The sequence below is a fragment of the Primulina eburnea genome, chromosome 18 (assembly GCF_022965805.1).
Source record: "Primulina eburnea isolate SZY01 chromosome 18, ASM2296580v1, whole genome shotgun sequence".
Lineage (NCBI taxonomy): Eukaryota > Viridiplantae > Streptophyta > Magnoliopsida > Lamiales > Gesneriaceae > Primulina > Primulina eburnea.
Window position 1 is genome coordinate 30991142 of NC_133118.1, and position 24784 is coordinate 31015925.

General features: G+C 33.3%; 2 protein-coding genes and 1 long non-coding RNA gene across 3 annotated transcripts; 1 reads left to right on the plus strand and 2 right to left on the minus strand.

Annotated features, from left to right (window-relative positions):
* Nucleotides 1-3251: 3251 nt before the first annotated feature.
* LOC140820017 (adenylate kinase 4) lies at nt 3252-7360 on the minus strand. Its single transcript, XM_073180315.1, has 6 exons — nt 7151-7360; nt 5208-5353; nt 5005-5124; nt 4758-4925; nt 4508-4597; nt 3252-3696 (listed from the first exon to the last, which is right to left on the minus strand). The coding sequence occupies exons 1-6, from the start codon at nt 7248-7250 to the stop codon at nt 3598-3600; spliced, it is 723 nt and encodes a 240-aa protein (XP_073036416.1). The 5' UTR covers nt 7251-7360; the 3' UTR covers nt 3252-3597.
* Nucleotides 7361-8236: 876 nt separating this feature from the next.
* Nucleotides 8237-9250, minus strand: LOC140819667 (uncharacterized). The gene is made up of 3 exons (XR_012115252.1): nt 9052-9250; nt 8681-8815; nt 8237-8579 (listed from the first exon to the last, which is right to left on the minus strand). It is a non-coding gene; the product is annotated as an uncharacterized lncRNA (long non-coding RNA).
* A 5863-nt stretch (nt 9251-15113) lies between these two features.
* On the plus strand, nt 15114-18257 carry LOC140819549 (uncharacterized). Its single transcript, XM_073179685.1, has 2 exons — nt 15114-15852; nt 17509-18257. The coding sequence occupies exon 1, from the start codon at nt 15205-15207 to the stop codon at nt 15739-15741; it is 537 nt and encodes a 178-aa protein (XP_073035786.1). The 5' UTR covers nt 15114-15204; the 3' UTR covers nt 15742-15852; nt 17509-18257.
* Nucleotides 18258-24784: the final 6527 nt, after the last annotated feature.

Genomic DNA, 24784 nt, shown 5'->3' on the forward strand with positions numbered 1-24784 from the left:
TTGTGTGTTTTTTTTTATTATTTAGTATATTTGTTTGTTAAAATAAATGAAACTTTCAATGTTATATTCTATGAGTGAGTCTCATGTGAGACCGTCTAATGGATCATAATCCGTGAGACGGGTCAACCCTACCCTTATTCACAATAAAAAGTAATACTCTTAGCATAAAAAGTAGTATTTTTTCATGGGTGAACCAAATAAGAGATCTGTCTCACAAATATGACCCGTGAGACCGTCTCACACAAGTTTTTGCCATATTTTATATAGGGGGAGGATAGGTGCGTGTTTTTGAAAGCCGCTAATAGCCTCACTGTTGACTAAATCACCGTAATTTAATTTTACTAATTAAATTAATTTACTACTACAGACGATATATTTTTTCCAAAAAATCTCTTGTGAGATTTGGTAACAGGTCAATTTTGTGAGATTGATTCACTATCTGATCCGACCCATGAAAATATATATTTTTATGTCAAAAGTATTAATTTTGACTCCAAATATGGATTTGATCGATTCGTCTCACAAATAAAAATATGTCAGATCGTCTCACAAGAGACCTACTTTATATTTTTTTGGTCTTTTTTTATACATGGAGCCGAGAGATTTGCAATCGCCAAATTTCAAACCGGAATCCTTATCCTAAATTTGAGAGTTTCATAATTGTCTATGTATATACCTATTTATCGACTATTTTTGTAACTGAATGTCATATCTTCTCGAAAGAAAGATATACAGTCGTGATTGGATTGGTGGATTTTTCTTTTTATTTATTTTAATTGACTTGTTTGAAAGACCAAAATTTAATTTGAATGAAAGAATTTGAAATCATGGATTAAAATTTTATATTTATTTGGTTGTTTAGATGAATTTTTGTTTGATGGATTTGAAATCTACTCTCTCGACAATCTATTTAAATGTGATATTTATTATGATGAATTTAAAATTAACTGAAAATTACTGTCATTCTAAATCTATCATTAAAATCTATCTCAAATCAAATTCTTCTCTTCAAAGTAAATCTTTTTAGGCAAACACTTGTATGAGACGGTCTCACGGGTCATATTTGTGAGACGGATCTCTTATTTGTGTCACCCATTAAAAAGTATTACTTTTTATGCTAAGAGTATTACTTTATATTGTGAATGTAGGTAGGGTCGACCCGTCTCACGGATTATGACCCGTGAGACGGTCTTACATGAGACTAACTCATCTTTTTATCCAAGTACAACCTAAGAAGATTTCAAATTTATTTAATATCAAGCTATACAATTTCAATGATAATTATGATAGATTTCAATTACGTCCAAGATGATAAAATTGAAATTCACTTAAATACTTCAAAAAACAACTAATCGGAGTTTGAAAATTTTATCAAGTAAATTTTACCAAATAAATGAATGTATTTGTTATTATATATTTAAAATTCATAATTTGAAATTCATCTATCAAAATGCGATTTAAGTGCATTTGACGAGGGCGAGTATTTTAATGAAATAATCCAAAATTTCGTGCTTGACAACATACAAAATTCTCCAAAATCTGTATTTCAACTTTTGACTTTCTCCAAAATATATATATATATATATATATATAGGGAATTGATACCCTGGGCGCCCTTTGGTGAGCGCCCAGTGGGCGACAGCTCCACATGTGCAGTTTATTTTTTTTTAAAAATTTGACGTTTTGCGACGGTTTTAAAAATCCGTCGCAAATGGCGACGGATTTTAACAAACCGTCGCGAAGCCCACATGTGCAGTTTATTTTTTTTAAAAATTTGACGTTTCGCGACGGTTTTAAAAATCCGTCGCAAATGGCGACGGATTTTAACAAACCGTCGCGAAACGTCAAATTTTTTTTTATAAAAAGAAAAGAGGGGACAGAGGGGCGTTCCCAAATTTCGTGTCCCACCTTCGCCCAACAGCCCACAAATGCATTAGACAGGTGGAAATTAGAAATAATTTACTACGCGACACAAACATGATGTTTTACGTCGACCACAGCGGGTAAGGTGGTGCTCGAAAATCTTTGCGGGCGGTAAGGTGCTGGCGAGGATTGTCTGGGGATTAACCGAGCACGATTAGCGACGGTAACAATATAATCATATGAGAAACAACATCAAGTATAAAATATATTTTAACAAAACATACTAGAAATGAATAAATTTATAAATACTCCAGATACATAAATAGCTAGATCATCAACACCATTTCCTAGTGCAATTAATTAAATATGCAGACTTACACTTCACAAACATTAAAGAACATGTATGCCAATACACCGGAAACCTTCAAAATCATAAATTGGAAATTTCTTCGGAATATGAAATTTAGAACTACATCGATTTACCTTCTGATGTCGTCGGAATATTTCCCCGCACGAGAGCTCCAGAAGTTCGCTCAATCTTCTTAACGTAAAGATTTGAGCGTAGGTGGGAGAAGGGCTGTTGGGCGAAGGTGGGACACGAAATTTGGGAACGCCCCGTTTTCCCCTCTTTTCTTTTTATAAAAAAAATTTGACGTTTCGCGACGGTTTTAAAAATCCGTCGCCAATGGCGACGGATTTTTAAAACCGTCGCGAAACGTCAAATTTTTAAAAAAAATAAACTGCACATGTGGGCTTCGCGATGGTTTGTTAAACTCCGTCGCCATTTGCGACGGAGGTTTAAAACCGTCGCGAAACGTCAAATTTTAAAAAAAAAATAAACTGCACATGTGGGCGACAGCTCAGCTGTCGCCCACTGGGCGCTCACCAAAGGGCGCCCAGGGTATCAATTTCCTCTATATATATATATATATATATATATATATATATATATATATATATATATATATTCGAGGATTCATATTATAATATATTTATACATAAAATAGAATCAATATTATTTATACCTATTTTTTGTTAACAACACTGGTCTGCATGTATGCAATTTATTTATTATTAAAAAGTAGAATGTGCAAATAATCTATAATATTATTATTATATAATACTTATTTATTAAAATAATTAAGTTAGCTAACTTATATAAATTAATTGTTAAGTTGACAGAGGCCTAAAACTATGGTTTCAAGTTACACAACCTACATAATTGTCATGTCTATTATCATCGATAATTAATATTATGTTATGTCACCGAAACTCGAGTCAAACACGAGATGATTCAATTTGTGGATGCAAGGTGAATTACTTCTAAATGTTCTCATGCATATGAACAATATATAACACACAGATGTGATAAGCAAGAAACACACCCAGAAACCAAATTTTCTAAGGTTTTATTATTCAATGTTTCACTATTTTTGAGGAGTTAATACCACGGCGGAGGACATAAAGCCTACACATAAAGCACCAGATAAGAGTACAGATAAGAGTCTAAAGATGATGCCGTAGCAATGAACTACATTAAGCCGTCCTCAATAGTTTCGAGAAAATTATTCTGTAACTCTCTATAAGAAGTCTCAAAAGCTACACCAAACAGTGTCTCAGCTCGCCAAAAATAAATGGTCTCGGATCCATTAGTCGTCGAATAATAAATTAGAGTACAATGAATGCAAAGCCGGAAGTCTTATTGTTTAGTGGACAAAAATGGCAACCTTAGTATCAGGAGAGTACCTTCTTCACCTCTGCAGTGACCTCTTGAGGAGCTTTTTCGGCGGGGAGATTTGCAATGACGCCCTTCTTGTTATAGTATTCGATAACCTATGCATTTGAAAATCAAGAGCGGTTCAGAATGTGAGGCAAAAGGTAGCTAGCTAAGGATCCTCAAATTTGAAAACAATCAATTTTATCTGATTTTAGCGGAGCAAAATCCATCACTAAAATCCCCTTACTTTTAATTTTTAATTCTTATAGGGTTGAAATTACAACTGCCCCCCGAGCGAAGTTTTCATATTCTTGTGCATAAGAGTTTCTCAATTTTGAATTTGTTAACTAGCAATTGTAGAGATGCGAAGCATGGTAAAGTGTAAGCATATCATAGAACCAAGAAAAAAGGTAAGATGTGTGACTCATAGAAGAGAACACCACTGAGGCATGGACACATACTAAGGAGATATTTGGACTCGTTATTCAAAATGTACCTTACAAGCTCTGTGACCAATTAATGACTGATACATTGCATTTCAACTTCAATTGATAATCTCAACATTTTAAGTAAAACGTTCTAATAAATGTTAACAGATAAAACTGCAATCTATAGGCAATATGCCCCACTATACTAGCCACAACCTTCAACACATCTGCTACTTGTACTGTTACTAACTTTCTTTTCAATCAATCTCGTAGGAAATTAACCAGATGCTTTAGCTTCTCTAATGAATCGCTTTGGTCTTTCACAAACTTTTTTTAGCATATATCACACAAATGTTAAGCATGAACCCAAAACAAAGTATTAAAACAGTGAAGCATTGAAACACTTCACATCTGCATATCTAAAACATGAGATAAAAGCTTCAAAGGATTAATATTGAAAGGATGAAACAGGAAAAAGGAAAATCAAATGAAATCATACGGGTTCAGTCTGCTTATGGAAAGCCTCAAGTCTCGACTTGAGCACAGCTGCAGTATCATCCTTACGTTGAATTAAAGGCTCTCCAGTTACCTTCACAAATAATCAAGAAATCACCTCTACGCCTTATAGAGAAGTTCAATGCACAAAGTAACCGAGTCAGTTCAGCTCCAAGAGAAGATAACTATAGCTAAAACTCTAGATGGCTACCCTAAAGAATGTAAGTAATAATAGACATAGAATAAGCTTTTACATCATCGACACCAGGAACTTTAGGGGGTGCAAATTTCGTGTGGTAGGAACGACCACTAGAAGGATGGATCCAACGGCCAGTAATCCTCTCCTCCAAGATAGCATCATCAATTGCAAAGTTAAGAACTTTGTCAATCTTAGTTCCACGTTTCTCGAGCATCTCATCCAGCTGAATACAAGGAACAGCAACTCATTTACAACTGTTGGATACTGACCAAGAAACATCATTCCAAGAAAAAATAGTGAACCTTTTGCGCTTGGACAACTGTCCTTGGAAATCCATCAAGAATAAAACCTTTATGACAGGAAGGCTTCTTCAATGCATCATCGATAATCCCCACAACCAAATCATCAGAAACAAGTTCCCCCTGAGAAATCACAAACAAACATAAAGTTTTGGTATAAGTTCTTATGCATCAAAGATTTTAGAATAATAAAGCAAGGAATGTACCTTCTCCATGGCCTCCTTGGCTTGGACCCCAAGGGGAGTCTTGGCAGCCACAGCAGCTCTCAGCATATCACCAGTAGCCAGATGGCATAAGCAATATTCATCCTTAATCATTGGTGACTGAGTACCTTTTCCAGATCCTGGTGGACCTGCAAAGTTCATGTGAAAGGTACAAGGCATTAGAATACTCATAAAAAACTTTATCAATCCTCTCAGCTCTTGGAATCCATCTAGACAAGCTATTTCTTGAAACATGGGTTTGAAGTAGGGTTGGCATATGGACCAAGCCGAGTCAAGGTCGAGATCAAGATCGAGATCGAGTAACATCATACTCAGACTCAACTACGAAAAAATAAATTGTTAAGCCTGATTAAGTACACAAGTCACAAGTGACTCAAGCTGGAAAAAATTTCCCGAACATCAACTTAGCTTGCAAGCTTTCTAAATTCTAACACATCACTCGAGCTGGTGCTTGATGGCATATTCATGATAATACCTTTTAACTTTAACAAATTTAGTAGTTAAAAATGAAATTATCAATATTAAAATAAATTTAAACGATATTTAAATGATGATAATAAAAAATATAGTGTTTGAGCTTGGATACCCAATGAATATTCAAGCCTAAGACATTAAATGATGTGATACCATGACCTGTTAACAAAATAATGGAAGGAAATTAAAGGTCTTTCATCCTCAACAATTGGACACACTCATGTTCCATGACAACAAATTTTCAGGCAAGTTCAAGAAATCTAAAATGTAAAAAGATTATATTTAAAGTACATAAACCAAATTAAGGTCTAAAATTGATTTAGTTAGTTATGGCTAGGCCCACTTATTTAATTAAGTAGAGCGGCACATTTATGTTAGAATGGGTCTCAAGCTTGTTTACTTTTTATTGAATTTCCTACTGTTTTCTAGACAAGTTTCAGGGATTCCACTATAATTTTATCTTCAACCTGGTTTGTATTCTTAGCTAAGGGTTTTCATACAAGTATCATATGCAAACAAAAAATTCATTCATGTTATCCAATAAAATAAACCTTCGAGAAATTTGGTTAGCAATTATTATAATTGTTAGGTCAATTTCCCAATCTTCAGAATCGTCATTTGATATTGTGATGTTTGGGTAAAATTGCAGACATCCTAAGGAAATTGTTATTTGAATTTTGATGCAGGAACCTTTCAACATATTGCCGGAATACTCATCATTAAAGCTTGAGCAGATCGATCATTGGCCAAGCTAATCACGAGAGTGTGAACCAGTAGGTTGACAAGTTCTAAAACTTCACACAGTTTGATGATAGATCGGTTTATTGGTGTATGCATTGTCAACGATAGGAGATTCTAAAACCTTAAATGATGCAGCAAAATACTTGAATGCACTAAGACTATTGAATGTATACATAAACTGCAACTCCAAATTATGAGCAAATCCTAGTGAGGAAATTAAATCCCACAGATCTAAGCTTCTGGATACTTCATCGAGAAGTCACCTACCACTCTAAAAAACCAGAAGAAGAAAACTAAACTAAAAATACAATGATTCCAAGCAGATATACTCAGGTTTCAACTTAAAATCGACATTCATCCATTAGTCCAAGCAACAAAACCTCATAAACTAAATGCTTTGTTAACTAGTTGATGTTCGTCATTTGGTCGTGAAACAATTGTCAAGTCTACTAAGTTTAACAAATTTTCCAAGAAAACGTATCATGCACACAAACACACATGCATATACTGTTATTGACTAACACAATTTCACATGATAAACACATTTCAAAGCATTATCCATATGTTGAAACCAAATCTAAGCTAAAATGTCAACATAAAATTTAGAACTTTGGCATTACATCAATAACTGAAATCATGAAAAACAACTCGAAAACCTAAAACCCATTACATGAAAGAGGGAAAAACTTCACTAAAAAAAAAGAACGCACCGACTAGGATGAGGCGTTTATCGGGCTTGGAGGAGCAATTCATACGGCGGAGAAGCTCCGTCATGAGATCCACCGACGTCACATCTTCCAGATTGGCCATTTTCCTCTCCTCCCTTGTTGCGAATGGTGGTGGGTGAGAAAATACGCAAGAGCAACCTCTGGATTCTTTGCTTGTGTTCTCCGACTTTCGGAGGTTTTGATGTTGATGGAGTAAGAGTGTAAGACGCTTATGTTATTTTTATTTATAATAATACATATTTATAATTAGGATAAACTATATGTATTATAAAAACTATAATACATATTTATAATTAGGATAAACTATATGTATTATGAAAACTAAAATCAAGAAATTTCATCATATCCTTAAGTTAATACATAAAGGTAAAAATTGGTGTGAGACAGTCTCGCAGGTCGTATTTTGTTAGATAGATCTCTTATTTGGGTAATCAATGAAAAATATTACCTTTTATGTTAAGAATATTATTTTTTATTGTGAATGTCGGTAGGGTTGACTCGTCTCACAAATAAAGATTCGTGAGACCGTTTACAAAAGACCTACTCATACATTAAAGGTTACATGTGTTATTAGATTTTATTAGATTTCATATATAGTTTTTTTTATAGTTTTACTATAATTAAATCAATTTATTACTTGTTTATATATAAACAATTTACAAAATATGTCTGCAGTTGTAACTATTTCCAAGAATATTATTTTCTTACCTGAAAGATTTTTTTCATTTTTTCAATTTTAACACTGTCGAAATATAGTGAAATCTTGTTCCAAAAAATATATAAAAATCAAAAATTAAATATTACATATTTTTAGGAATATCAAAAGATCATCAACTTTGAACAAATATTGATGACTTTTTGACCCACTTTTAATCATTCATCCACATAACTCATGCAAAATAAAATTCAATTAAATTGAATTCTTTGTGTACGAAATTAACAGAAATAATTAATACATTAGACATCAAAAAATGAAACATATTTCTATTTTTTCCAAAATATTTATAACCTACGACTTCAGAAATACATACATACGGACAAGGAGTTGGCGCTAACTTCTGCTGGAAATGCTTCTGGTGCTCATATCATGCCATCTAAAATAACACGAAAGGATCAGAAAGAATACAGGTAACAGATACATCCCAAAATACAACACCCTAGCATGCATAAGAAAAAACTCGACCGCGAAAAACGATCCCGGAAATCTCTGTGATTTCTGCTTCTGCTTCTGGCTTCCACATATGCAGGAATTGGAGTCATTTGTCACATAGCAAAATGGTAGTAGCCAAATTAGGAACTAGAAGCTAATAGTGTTTTGCTTGTCTGAAGGGGCTGTACACTTCCACAAGGAACAATATGCTGGAATACTAGTAGCATCGATACCAAGTGAGGCGAGGTTCCGTCCATACTCCTGAATATATATAGAAAAGTGTGCAATTGAGTAAAAACACAACCGAGCAAATTCCGTGAACAAGGATGTTGCGATTTTTTTTTTGAGGAAAGAGCAACCACCTGGATATCAAGAAATAACTGCATAAATAATTTGTCTATCTCAGAAACATTATGATCTGAGACATCTGAACTTGCGCCAGCTCTTCTTTGCGCACCTAAACGTATTTTTTGAATCGATGACTCTGTTTTTCGGGCCTGTCAACAAGTTTAATTAGTCAAAAAAAAAATTCACAAAATCATATCCTGTCCTTCGATAAAACTTAAACAGAGAAAAGTTTCCACTCAATGAAATGCCCCATCATGCAGAAAGCAGTGACTCAATAAGAATGAGTCCAATGATGCTGTGTTGAACCTCAGAGGGGTTATGAACCTCAAAAAATTAATCGCGGAAAAACGAGGAAGATATCCAGAACACTAAATAATCAGCATACCATATTGACGAACTCGGCAGCTAATTCATGATATCGACGAGTGATCTCATTTGCAGTTCCATGTAAGAGTTCCTCACGAAGCTCACTGGTTAGATATGTAACAGCTCGCTCTCCGTCCAGAAAAGCCTGCAAAGAGTAGGAAAGTTATAGTAGAAGGTTTTCTGTCTGAAGCAGCTAAAATTGAAGCAAAGCGCCAGCAGGAGCACAGGAAAACATCTGAAGTCAATCTTTTCTATTATATAAGGTGAATGTCTAACAGGTAGAGGCTTGTTGGTCATCCTATATGTGGCAGTTATTCCCTTCAATTGTCGCAAGTTCTACACAATTTGTTCTAAAACTTATCAGAGTAATTCCTGATGAGTAAGTATTCATCTCAGGTCAAAATAACTGTAAACACAATGAGAAGGTATTACAAAATTCCTACTTAAATTTATAGCCATATAGCCTATAAGTGCAGGTAATATAACAAGATCAATTAGAATACAAAATTTGTGCTGCTGGCTCACCTCCACGACTTCTCAACTAGAGTTTCTAGTGACAGATACAACTCCGGAGACTTAGACCATTGCGTATATCGGCTGCCATGGACTCCGGCCAACTTCTGTGGTGGGACAGCTTGGATGGGCCTGAACATACCCACGTCAATATGTCAGATATGGCATAATTGCCTCTCTAGCCGCATGACAAACAAGGAAGGAGATGGCTAATGAATAGATAAGAGATCGGTATTGTGCTTCGGAGAGATCTATACCATATCATTGCCACACGCTTCCAAAGGATATTAACATTACCCCTTCGACGACTTACCGGGGCTTGCCCCTTTCATTTCACATGGAAGAGATCGCCCTGAGTTGGGCCTAGATCGGTCATGAAGAAGCTCAGCAAGCAGAAAGATTCTTTGATTCCAACCATGACAGACTTTGCTCTATTCTCTTAGCTCGGGCTCCTATCAAGCTTCGCTTCGCGCATGATAGCGGCATTATTGGGGAAGGAAGAGGTCCGGTTAGTCCTTCTCCAATTAGAATCTCTTCGGAGCTCGCCACGATATTTAGCACTGGACTCAAATTATTCTGCTTCCCATGCATTTCCAATATTACAAGCTTGATTAAAATAAAATAATCTCAAATTCATGTCAAAGACAACGACTGTGGAAAGTGATGAAAGTGCTGGTACTAGCATGCTTTTACTCAACCTTAGCAGCTGGCTTAAAATGTAAATATTCATGAACCTCTGATCGCCATCTTCAAAATTCCATCTCAGTTAACAACTAATATGGAAATTTGATTGACTCGTGTTTCCAGTAGGACACAATGAGGGACAAGTACCAAAGTTTATCTTTTCAATACTGATGCCCTAGAAAGGCGTGGTCATCTTTGGACTCGGGCAGGAACGGATGACTAAAAGCATGACCAAATTCCAAATTGCTCCCTGGAAAATGACTAGAACCCGGGCATGATCAACTAGCCAAGGTTCAGGTCACCCGGCCAGGATTCTTCTCACCGGACCAAGGTCCATCTAGCCCGGCCAGGGTCCATGGTCTAAATTATTCTCCACTTAGCCCTTAGGGAATGGGAACTGGGTCGAGGAGGTCAACTTTTTTCAAAAAAAAAAAATAATAATTAAAAAGATGATTTAACTAAAGAATGGCAGGACTGAAATGTAGCCGTTTTAACCTTCTAGATAATAAAGGATGGGCTATACCTTGTGTCTGAGCCTCGGAACCATGTGTCACGCCCCGGGACGGGGGTTGGTTGACACCGGCGTTGCTCTCAAATTTACATTCGAAAACAACAAGCCTCAGAAGTACAAAATTCAGAAACCCGTCTTTTATTCATAATAATCATTGTCTGATACAAACTCAAAGATAAATGTTTTACAGCGGAAATGTAAAACCAAATATAATAACTCCTTGACAGATGCAGCGGAAAACATAAACATAAACTAAGAACAACAGTCTTCTTCACCAGCCCCAGAACTGAATCTGTTCTTCCTCTTCTAACATTTCTTCAGTACTCTTATCTGAGATGGGTTTGGTGGGTGAGTGATATGATTGTCACTCAGTAAGCAGGGGCGGGAATAACTCCCAGTTTTCGAAATCATTTTTATACAGAAACAGTAATTCGAAAATATACAGAATTCTTATTTTCATAACGAAAATCAGTATTCAGAAATCAGTAATCAGTAATCAGTATTCAGTAACCAGTAATCAGAAGTTTAACAAGTAAGCACTGAGCACATTCGTGAATTTCATGGCTAAACTGATATCAGTCCCCTATATGTTCTCTCCTCTAAGGGGTGAGGCCAGTAATCAGTAATCAGGATTCAGTAATGTTCAGAATATATATTCCTACCATTAGTTCACTAAGTTTCAGTGCTTCGAAATCAGGTAACAGGAGTCGAGAACATACTTTGCTTTAAAACAGAAATCATCAAACAGTTTTCAAGATATTTATACATAAGCCCACTTACAGTAATTTGCTAAAAGAATTTCGGTTGAGGTCTGGAAATCTGCTTGCCTTGCTACTGGACTTTACAGCTTCGAAAATGCACTCTCTTAGCTCTAATTTCAAGTGATACTCTCAAGATTTGTGTAACCCAATTCAGAGCTTTGAGAGTGTTATATATAGGCAAATATTTTGACTGTTAGCTTCCCCTTAAATGGCCATAATCTGCCATTAACCACCTTTATTCCGTGATAAATGCTTCAGTTACAACTCAATAGCTGAATCAGTAACTGTTTGCTGGAATTCGCTCTTCTGCTGCTGGATTCAGTCTGCTGGATTTTGATCTGCTGGATTCTGTTCTATTGGAAAATGACATCTTCTGAAAATATGAGTTGCTGCTGGAATTGTTGGCTTCTGCTGAAATTGGCCAGCTGCTGCTACTGCTGGAGTTTCATTTCAGGTTCTCACACCATGAACAACCTGGTCTGCCCATTCATCAGCCATGATCTTAGTGGAAGCCTAAAACCTTAACCATGTTGGCCCGGGCGAGACCAACAATTAATGGGTTTGCGTTAAACTTCTCAAATCAAAGCCTGACATTGCAATTGGATCATAACCTGTAGACCTGTCAAGTATCTCGACCTGATAGTGGAATGGTGGTCATCTTAGCTAAACTTATTTTGACATGATCCAATGTTGGTAGGCTTTGTTGGGCCAAATTCATTATCCATATCCTCCTCCATGACATATGGAAGATCCAAAAACTGAGACGGTGTGTGTTTTACATTGGGAGACAGGCTCAGCATCAATGACTTTGAGTGGACGAACTCGGCTGTGCGTGGCCGAGTAATAGTTGATAAATATCTGTACTTCTTCATCGACTCATGTATCAACTCTAACTTCGGCTTGCGAGTTACAGCAGCCACTTAGAAAAATCCATCATCGGATATCATAAAGCCAATACCGCTGCCACACACTTGGCATGTCTTATCTAATGCAAAAACTTGTGTGAGACGGTTTTACAGGTCGTATTTTGTTAGACGGATCTCTTATTTGGGTCATCCATGAAAAATTATTACTTTTTATGTTAATTTTTTATTGTGAATATCGGTAGAGTTGACCCGTATCTACGGATGAGATTTCAAAAAAATGTGAAGACCCTATTACTTGGTCACATATTGTGACTTGTGTATGGAAACAGAATATTTTCCATGAAAAGAATATATAGGGAGCTTTAAACTGATGAAACAAATTAAATAAAAGAAACAACTTTAAATTTTAAAATATATTATGTATTATCTTATATTATTAATTTATATGATATAACGGTTTTCCGGTCCGGCTCACTGGTTGAACCATTATTTCAAAGTAGACTGGTTCGATCATCTGTTTGGTTATGAAAAATCTAATTTCGATCATATTTATTATATTTTTCATTTCAATCATATCTTCATCTATATTTTTAATTTTTTTTTAGATAACTATATTACTCTTAATAAAAAATAGAGAAATCATTAATTTGAAAATAACAAAAATTATCGTGTCTAATTAATTATTGAATTCAACTGTATAAGCATACAACACAATGAACGCTAGTATTATAATAAGATCCATGCCTATTTATTTATATTTTATTTTAAATTTGCATAATTATTTATGTAAAATTGTAAGATCCAAATCTTTTCCTTTTTTTCTTTCTTTTTTTAAAGAACAATAATATACACAATAATTTAAATGAGATAAAGACGGATCAAATCAACTTGGAAAATGGTTTGTACTTGCAAACCCATTTCTCTCAAAGATTAGTTTATTTTTCTTTTTTTAATAGCTGATATCTTGTGAGATAATCTTACATATCTATACTCGTAACATGAATCGACATGATCTATTTTTCTAGTGATTATATACTTTTAACATAAAAATTAATATTTTTTATGAGTCGTTTCTCACCAAATTGACATGTGAAACAGTCTCATATGATTTTTTTTTAATTTTTTGTAATAATTTATGACATGATTTTCCAATTTCAAACATATATATCAAGAATTCCTAATATTGAATTAAACAACGAGAAAATTAATACTTCAAGTGTGTATTCAGGCTGATTGAAAGCACCACCAAATCCCACCCTCTATTCGGAATCTACCAAGAAAAACGACGAGATTAAAGATTTTAAAAAAAATTGTAAATATCCTCAAAATTTAATTTCAAAAATAATAATTTGATACCTACTTTTTTAATAAAATTTAAAATAATATATTAGCTGGATCAATTCCGAACCATACCCACATGCTTGGGTGAAAAGAAGTTGACAACTTTTCGCACTATAGCAAGAGGGCTAGCAAGCTTAGGCCTACCATGCAAACAAAAAGCAAAATGCCCTCTAATTAAAGACCACAAAACCTAAAAAATAAGAAATAAAAAATAAAAAATAAAATCCCATTGCACGTGGATTTGTAATTATTGCTTCCATAAGCAAATCCCTCCTCCCAATTTTTTCTAATTAATTTAAGTTAAAGTCCAATCAATAATTCAACGTACAAAAACTTGTGTTAGACTGTCTCACAAATCGTATTTTGTGAGACGGATTTTTTGATTGAGTCATCTATGAAAAAGTATTACTTTTTTATGCAAAGAGTATTACTTTTTATTATGAATATCGATAGGGTTGACCCGTCTCATAGATAAAGATTCGTGAGATCGTCTTACCAGAGACCTACTCTAATTAATATTAAATAATGGAGAAATCTTCAAGTCAATTTGTAGTTTACTAAAAAAAAATTTAGGTGCTTTTGGGATAAAAGCAAAGAACTTATAAGAATATAATCCTTCATATAGGGGGTGGGACATTGAATCAACAACATATATTGGATCACTTGAATTTTTTTTAATCAAAATAAACATTATGTGAAATTGATTTTATATTGAGGGATGCTTCCTTTGGGTATTATTTTGGTGCATACAATGAGAATTCACTATAGTTTCTTGAATTTTTGTATATCTAGTTAGTTAGAATAAAGTAAGCCAAAAAATGAGGACATAAATAATCTTGAGTAGGTCTCTTGTGAGACGGTCTTACGAATCTTTATTGGTGAGACGGATCAACCCTACCGATATTCACAATAAAAAGTGATACTCTTAGCATAAAAAGTAATATTTTTTCATAGATGACCCAAATAAGATATTTGTCTCACAAAATACGATCCGTGAGACCGTCTCACATAAATTTTTTTTCAAAATAAGGACATAAATAATCTTACAACTAATTTGACACCCTGTTTAAAGTTTGAATTTTGAAACGACTTCTCGAGTTACATACCCAATTATATCAAAACTCTCCCCATTTCACAAATAGAGGACATGAATATGTGATCACATGTCTAACTTGGAGACAAATTAAACTTATAATTTTAGAAATATTTCCTGAAACTATAATCATGCGATTGTACGGCATTGCAAATGTTACTGGTCCCCCCACCCCCCGGGTCCTTTTTTTGTGCATGGAGATAGAATAAATGGGCATTTTTTATATTAACCCTTTGTGGGAAATGCTTATAAATGTGCCCTATTTTCTTTCCAACTTCATATTATAAAGCCTAACTCTCTCAAAAATGAAAAAACCCGTAGCCACCCCCACACAATAATAATTCTAAAATATAATACATATATATACATACATATATATATATATATATATATATATATAATAATGTCACATTATTCTTCAATGGAAGAAGACCAACAAGAAATGCAACTATTCTCCAGCATTTCACATCATGCAGCAGCTTCTTCATCATATCCTCCTCCATCTTGGCAGTCGGATTCGTCCACGAAATACGGATCATCGATGGATCACTTCGAGCCTCCATCTCTAGACCTCAAGCTGTCAATAAGTGTCTCACCGGTGGATAATAACCGAGTTCTACTAAGATCAAAAGTTAGAGAAAGTTACAATGATCATATGATGATAGATCCAGCTGGCTGCGTTGAAGCTCTAAAATGGCAATCTGCCGAGCAGATTCGGCTAGCGTCGATGGAGAAATCGTACGTGGAGCGTCTAAGGGAGCTTACTAGGAGGGAGATGGAGCTAGCACAGGTGGAGTTTGCACGTGCCCGCAACATATGGGAGAGGGCTCGAGAGGAGGTGGAAAGGGTGGAGAAAATGAAGGATAGGGCTACTGGGAAGATCGATTCGACGTGTATGGAGATCACCTGCCAATCTTGTAGGATCAAGTTTAGGCCTTGAAATCGTTAGCAGCTGATGTTTGGGTGGATTCAAGATCACTCGAGTATTAATTAATTAGAGAAAATGAATAAAAAAGGTGGATTGGGGTTGCAGAAATTGCATCTCTTTAAGGTAATTTGATTTAATTCTTGAATCTTTAGTTCTATTTATCGACAGATCAGCTGAGTTGTTTTCTTCGATGTATCAGCCTTATGATTTTATTGTTTTTGGTTTCACTACATATTAATTTTATGGTAAAGTTTCATTTATACAATGAAGTATATATATGTATGTATATAATGTTTGAACTTTGCAAAATTCGTTGAGTTTTTATTAAGTTAACGCGGGTTTAATTATACAAAATCACTGTAAAAAACGTCTTGACTCGATTACAAGATCTCTCTCACCGACGATAAAGGTTAAAAAAACCCATCACGGATTTCTTAAGCTTCATTTTTTTAACCTTCATCGTCGGTGAGAGAGATCTTGTTATCGAGTCAAGACGTTTTTACAGTGATTTTGTATAATTAAACCCGCGTTAACTTAATAAAAACTCACGGATTTCTCAGGCTTCATTTTTTTTAACCCAATTTTTTATGAAAGGAAAGTTGGTATAATTTTTTTTAATAAAATAAATTAGGCCATTTGTAAATTAATTATATATTAAATTTTGAATTTCAACTCCATTCCACTCCCACTCAATCAAGATGTTCGACTTCCCATATTGTAGAATGCAAGTCTGCCTAATTTTCATTTCTAAACAACATTAAACTTAAATCGTTGGTTAATACAAGGCCATGGAAAGTTAATGGCAATATTATAATTGGCAATTCTCATGAAAATCATTTTATTTCAGAAAATTCAGTACTATATATAAATTAATAATTTTAGGACCGTGATATTTTATTAATTTAGAAATATATTAATTAATCGATAAATTAATTACTTATTATTTTAAAATGTATTTTTTGATTCAATTAACATAGAATTGATATATAAAAAATAATTATATTTTTATTAATGTTTAATATAAAAAATAAAGTATATATAATGCAAGCTTATTGAATGTACATAAAATTTTCAGTGATCATCGTTTTATGTTTACATACACACAGATAAATACATGATTTTTGTCTGTGAATATAAAAAAATTAAATTTTTTTTGTCTTGGTTCTACTTCTATATTACACAACAGTAATACCAGTGATGATCATGCATTAGTACAACTTCTACCCATTAATGAATCAAAAAAAAAGTTTGTGGAAGAGTAGTGAAATAAAATCGAAATAATAACCGCAGCGACTGTTTCGACGAACTATATTGTAAAAGTGGAGTGATGAATCTTGGTGAAAATTACAGACTGTGTGGAAGTTTGATATGGTCAAGTCAAGTTTAGAACCTTACAGGGTTTAGAAAAGGCAAATGAAAGAGAACAAAAAGCAAACAAGAATTCAGTGAGAAGAGTACAGCATAGCTGTATACAATTGTATTCAACTTCTTAACTTTACTTCAACCAAAAACCAAAAACCAAACACCCACTATCCATGTCTGGAAACCCAACACATGAAAGAAACACACGACATTTTCTGGATAAGATTATAAGTCTTACTAAAAACATCACTAACACTGTTAAAAGTGTGTAACAGCTAACCATTTGACATGTTTTCCATCTGAATAATTTGCTTTTATATGATTCTTGATCACATCCCATCAGATTTTACACTCTTGAGAAATGATCTTATGGTCATACATTGGCTTGACTCACAACACTAAGGATGCTGTGATTAGGGTTATCAGCGAGATGATAAAGGCGTCGCAAAAAGCCGGCCTGAGCTGGGTTCAACATAGAATGACGGGGACGGCTCTAAAGATCACCTGTCGGCAACATCTATCGTGCAAAGCCTGAAACTGATAAGTTAGTACCTTAGATGAAAGAGCCTTTGAAACTTGTATATGCCACTTCGTAAACAATTGTGGAGTGGGTACGAGACATATAATCACTATCGAGACTTGGGAATTGAGCAGCATATATAGCATGAACACGCACAGATGGTTCAGTGTCTGAGTCGGTGGACTTGGCGATGAGTAAAGCCATAGTCATCATAATCAAGTTATTCAAGTAGCTTTATAACGACAGTGGTAAATTTTCTCACACTTTTCAATTCAAAATCTCGATTTGCAAAAAACCAGAATTAAGTGAACTCCAAACAAAATGAAACTCACACACACAAACACAATAGCTAGGATAGTGCCATGACAATATAATAAGTGAACACACAACACCAAATATGTTATATGATAGTTATGATTAATCTTTTAAAAGTTGCTCTTACTTTTGCACGTATAGCAGCAACAAGGTATGGGAACACAAAAGCCAGACCCTAAAATTATCAAATATTATTCACCCACACAGCTTATCAATGTTGTAGCGGCCTCACTGAGTGCTGAACCAGATGCAGTATCTGGTGAGTGAATATTATTTTCCTTTTAACTTTTCACATGCATCTTGCCATCCCTGATACAGCCAATATTTGGAATTTCAATTATTAAAATGGGCAACTAAAACTTCAGGGAAAAAATGTAATAAGATGACAGATGAATTGTGCTGGTTATTTTGAACCATTGATGTTGTGAATGATTTATATCTCAAAGTACGAAAACATAGAAAAAATAATGGTTGAATGCTACGTACATTCCTGATACCAACATTTATCAATAATTTGTTTTTTGAATATGACAGCTTCTGTATTCTACACATTCTGTCACTAGCTAGCCTATTTGATATATTCAGCACATCCACCCATTTCGAATATCAATCAAATTTGATTTTCGTAAAGGCAAACACAGGAAAGGGATAGGACCATGCATGTTATTGAGTGATCCTCAGACTAAATATTATGACAAATCCTTAACATTTGTCTTTTCAAAATGTCAGCATTTCATTCCACAGTAAAATCAACAAGGCCCGATATTAGATTCATATGAAAAACTAACAAAAATATCTCACTATCAACCGAATAATCGCGATAATAATTCATATCTGATTGCAAAACACAGACTTAAACCTTTACCAGGTGAAATTTCGAGAAAGATAAAAATTTTTGAGGCACAGATAAAAGTTTGAGATTGTTCATTAAAATCAACTGTTCATATAAAGTAGTGCAGAGAACATGGCAGAGGACTTTCGAAGGTGGGCAAGTTTTCATTTTTTGTGGGACTCAAACACTGACAAATTAGAAATGTGGATAACACCATGGCGGTAACAGTTTAGGAGTGGGATATATGCTTTATCATTGATTTCAAAGTCTTCAAATTACACGTACTTATGTATATAGTTGAAATATATATCAAATAAATTAAATATATGGTCCGTGGAATGACTAAAAAAAGTGTTGTATTACACCATTCCTTGCAATGGTTGTAGTATCACAAAGCTTTTACTTGCATTTTCTTCACTTGTTAGACATTTTTTTGTGGTGGCCGTCCAAGTGATATCACTTTGTGTATACACATACGGAGAGTATACGTATTAATTCGAGATTTCGCGCAAAAGCATTGCCTTATCGGATTACGAAAAAGTTTTCGCGGTCTTTTATTATTCATTAATCCTCCTTTTTCTAGGTTGTTCAAGAGTGTTTTGAAATTATACTGCATCAGCTTTTTAGCATCATGGTTTGGCCTTATAAGTTTGAGTATCGATATTTTCTAATTCAGATTCTATGCCAGTGGTAAATTTCCATGACTTCTGTTCAATTATATATATCAAGGGTACACGGGATTTTCACCCCTTAGAAAAAGTGAAATAAAAAAATTATAAATACAAGAATGAGCACTATCTATTCTGGGACATTCTGGAGAGTGCGCTTAATAATATGTAAATTTATATCATATATGTATTCTGACATAGTGACATATATTGTAATAATTTAAATAAATCTACTACTGTCGACAGCCCTGAGCCTCCACTCAAGGAGACCATGAACTTTGTATCAACTTTCTCTCGTATAATTCAGATAAAAGTGCTGATCATATATACTGTCATTTATAAAACAGTTTCAGGCCCTCCAAAAGCTATTTTTTTGTTACTTTCCCTGATGAACGGTGCGTGGAAGGATAAACATTTTTTTGAGTTTGTTTCAATCTATATTATTTTATATGTGTTTTGTTTATTATCATTTGCTAATAATACAAGTTTTAGATATTTTAAGTTTATATATATTTTTTAATTCATATTATATATAATTAATGTCAATATGCACCGCACGTACTTCATGTTAATTCAGATAAAGGTCATGGTGCTGTCATTATAAAACAATTTCAGGCCCTCCAAATTTAAAAAAAAAAAGAAGCAAATGAATATCACCTGTGACTATTTTTTGAGCAGTTCACATCACTCTTTGATTTAGTCATATTGGTGAGATCCAGCACAATTCAACCAGCTAGCAAGACACCTTTCTCTTCTGCTTTCAAAGACTTGTCCTGGATGAGGGATAGTGAAAAAATGGTCTCCCCTCCACTCCATGAATGGGGTTGGCTGCTTTTGCACTTGTTCACTTTGCTCCAACCCATCCAGGCATCCACCCCCCAATAATTTTACTTAGTAGGGAACTCCAGGGTGTCAATCAATTTGTGTCTAGCTCTCTGGCACATTAAACATCAGGAAATCACAAAAAAAATCATATATGCATAGTACTAATACATAAATATAGAAAGATCATTTAAGGAATACAACATCATGAATAATTTTCAACTCCTTCAGCCTGGGAAACTATGAACTATATAGAATAAGATAAAATGGATTGATTATTTCGTTTTCCCTCCAAGAATTTTTAATTCTTATGTTGAGCACATGGTGGTCATGTATTATCCACGAGATAATTACTGATTTGATAGTATTTCAAATGTGAACCATGTAAGAAAAACGTGATACATATTAAAAAAAGTAGCGTGTACAAATTGAAATTGGCGATGACCAAGAAAATTCAGATGCGTACACGATTCTTTTTACTCTCGGCTCCCGACTTTTCTCGTTGATGGTATGAGAAACGCCTATAAATAGAGGCGATTGAGGTCCCTAGGCATACAATCTCATACAGAATAATACACCATCTATAGAGAGATTGGAGAGTTTAGAAGGCTTCAATCAGAGGAAAATCAGAAGACTTAAAGATGATTCAATGGCTGGAGGTAACGCTCGATTTAGCTTCCGCATTTTTGTTTATCATGTTTATATACGTGCAGAAACATGATTTTTAGAGAAAATATCTAACATTTGGTATCAGAGCCGTGATACCTCTGCCTTGAAAATATTTTATTTTCTAAAGATCGAAGATCAAGAACTTTAAGAAATTTTTTGAAGTTTTACGTAAGAATTTGAAACTTGAAGTTCGAACATAATAATCATTAAGAAACTTACCTCAAGAATTTTGTTCTCGGTTCCACCTTTAAAATCTTCATTGAAGTCTTGAAGATGAAAATATTCAGTTTTCTGATTTTTGAAAAAAAAAAAATTGAGGAAAGAAATTTTTAAGATGAAGGGTTCTGAAAATTTTTCGGAGAAGATGAAGAGATGCCTTCGTGATATAATGGGATGCCTACGTGATATAATGAGATGTCTTCGTGAAGGCAACATTTCACAGAAATCACGTGAAGCATTCAATATATATTAAATGAAATGAGACCCACGAATTAAATTATTCTTGTCAATAAATGCATTAGACTCACGAATTCAATTATATCCAGTGCAATTTTCAATACATGTTTAGAAATTATTTTTGCATGTTAGATAGAATGTCATATATTGTGGATAAGTGTTTGATAGTACATGCAAATTTATTATCATGTTTGCATTTGTTCTTGAAATTTAAAATGCAAATAATATTGAAAAATAATTGGTACATCAATATTCACATTATGTTCATATTAAATTATATTAATTTTTAAGATGAAGGGTTCCGAAAAATTTTCGGGGAAGATGAAGAGATGCCTTCGTGATATAATGAGATGCCTACGTGATATAATGAGATGTCTTCGTGAAGGCAACATTTCACATAAATCATGTGAAGCCTTCAATATATATTAAATGAAATGAGACCCACGAATTAAATTATTCTTGTCGGTAAATGCATGAGACTCACGAATTCAATTATATCCAGTGCAATTTTCAATAGATGTTTAGAAATTATTTTTGCATGTTAGATAAAATGTCAAATATTATGGATAAGTGTTTGATATGTACATGCAAATTTAATATCATGTTTTCATTTATTCTTGAAATTTAAAATACAAATAATATTGAAAAATAATTGGTACATCAATATTCACATTATGTTCATATTAAATTATATTAAGTTGTTTATAATTTGAAATGAACATATCAAGTAAGATGTGAATATAATATTATAAAATATTTCAGATGTTCACAAATGAACAAATAATCCTCCTTTATCATTACTCTGATAAAAGAAAAAAAACTTATGAGGAGCCCACATTTTTTATCCTCGCTTTATCACTATTCTGATTGAAGAGAAAAACTGATGGGGAACATAATTGTTCATATTAAGTAAAAATGTGAATATAAAGTTATTTAATGAAAAATTTTGGCTTATAAAGATTCACATAAATGTGGATAATTAAGTTGAATAATAATTATAAGGTGACATAAGAAACATGATCTGAGGGAGTTCTTCATAGATCGGTTTAAAACTGCGTTGACTTGCCACTGGTCTCCCTGAAGAATGTTGCTCTGACTACGAGTTAGGTATTTAAAGGGCCTTAGCACTACCTATCTTTCCTGGGAGCACTCTTGGAAAGTGTTGATTGTGTTACTAAATATTATTATATAAAGATTTAAGTAAAGCCAAATTTTTTTTCTAGTGATCAGTATAATTTTAAATAATTAAGGTTTAGCCACAACACTCTTAATTATGAGAAATTATAAATTAAGTCGGTTAAGAATCACATTAAGGACATTTATAAAATCAAAATTTATGTCTAGTGAACCGTCTAATTTTAAATAATTAAGGTTTGGCCACATCACTCTTAATTATGCAAAATTATACATTAAGTGGGCTCACATGAAAGAAATTTATTAAGAGCATAAATATTTAAATAATTGTGATTTAATGTCTTAGTGATTTTTATAATTTTAATTTATAAAGAATATCGATATCATCTTTAATTGAATTAAAATTATACATAAATTTTTAATCACATTTAGTTGTAACACACATAAATTACATAAAATTATTCATCATTTTGATAATACTTTGAGATGAATAATTATGAAGAATAAATATTTTATGCATAAAGAATTTAATATCCTAGTGATTCATATGATTTTAATTAATTGAAGAATAGCCACAACATCTTTAATTGAATTAAAACTATACATAAATTATGAGGATCACATTTGGTTATAAGGGATATAAATTGTAATTAATTATATTTGAACATTGAATTTATCCCACAAGAAATTTCGTGATGTTAAATATAACTAATTAGGATACAATATTGAATTATTTTCTTAATTTATCCACGTGGATTAAGAATTGAATATAATTCAATTGTTATATCATGAAGTTGTATGAATCTAATTGAATTAAAAATTCAGTCCACAGACAATTTTTATGTCAGTTATTCATATGTAGATCATGATTTACATGAGTAAAACATGATATATGGTTTATTGCTTCATTTAGTAACATTAGCATGTATTCATTAATTTTGCAACATATTTCTATTACTCTGATTTTAATTTCTTGAAAATGAATTGATTAGTGGGAGCGATCACATTCAGAATATTGATCATTATGATGTTGTGAAACCAATCATATAAATTCCATAAAAATTTGGTTCAATTGCCATTAATTTTTTAGATGAGTCTTCAAAACAGATAAAGTCTCATTAGGCAACATCGAACAACAAAAAGAATTCTTCTATAGTGATGATGAATATTTAATATTTCAAGATTAAGAAAACGATATGGATTCATGAAACATGTCTCACATTAGTGGTATTTCAGGTTTTACAATGTTATATCTTCATTAAGTTTTGTTGATAATATTGTGGGCCATTATGAATACCAGAAGGTTAGTGAGAGTTTAATTATTATCAGAGTAATATAAATATTTGACCACTAAAAAAAAGCTGCAAAATTTTTTGGGATACATTTATGGTATTAAAGATTTACATGCTTATGTGAGACGAATTGACAATTTGGAAAGTGATTTGCTACTTCCACTATGAGTCAAAATTCGTCATTGAAGTAATATTGTGTGGTGTATTTTAAGGAGTTCCATTGTGGGCTTAGAATTATTTATTCTATGTCTAAGTCATTAAGATTATATTACTGCAATTCATTTATGGTCTTTGTGACTAAAGCGGTGGTCGAATTAAGTATATCGACATAATCTATTTTAAACCGTTGGCAAATGTGTTAATAAAGTGTTCATTAAACACGTTAGCACTGAATTGATGATCTTTTAACCTAAAAGCATGAAAATTTCAGATGTTAAAGGATCATATGGTAATTACTGATGGATTTGATTCCATAATAAATTTATGTTATATACATTTGGTTTTGATAATGAAACGCATTCAGTTATGATATTTCTCATATTCAGTTATGTACATATTCAGTTATCTTGAGAAAAATATCAATAAAGTTGGACCTCGAATAGACATTGGGTTTATTCATTAAGTTATACAAATTTGAGAGACATAATGCATTGTGATATATGGAAGATCATACTCGCTTTTAGAGAACCGGTCGTCATGATTCATGTACTTTGTTTTCTCCTATGGTAAATGAGATATATGTGTCAAGTAGGAGAATGTAAGAAAAACGTGACATATATTAAAAGAAGTAGCGTGTACAATGTACAAATTGAAATTGGTGACGGCCAAGAAAATTTAGATGCGTACACGATTCTTTTTACTCTCGGCTCTCGATTTTTCTCGTTGATGGTATGAGAAACGCCTATAAATAGAGGCGATTGAGGTCCCTAGGCATACAATCTCATACAGAATAATACACCATCTATAGAGAGATTGGAGTGTTTAG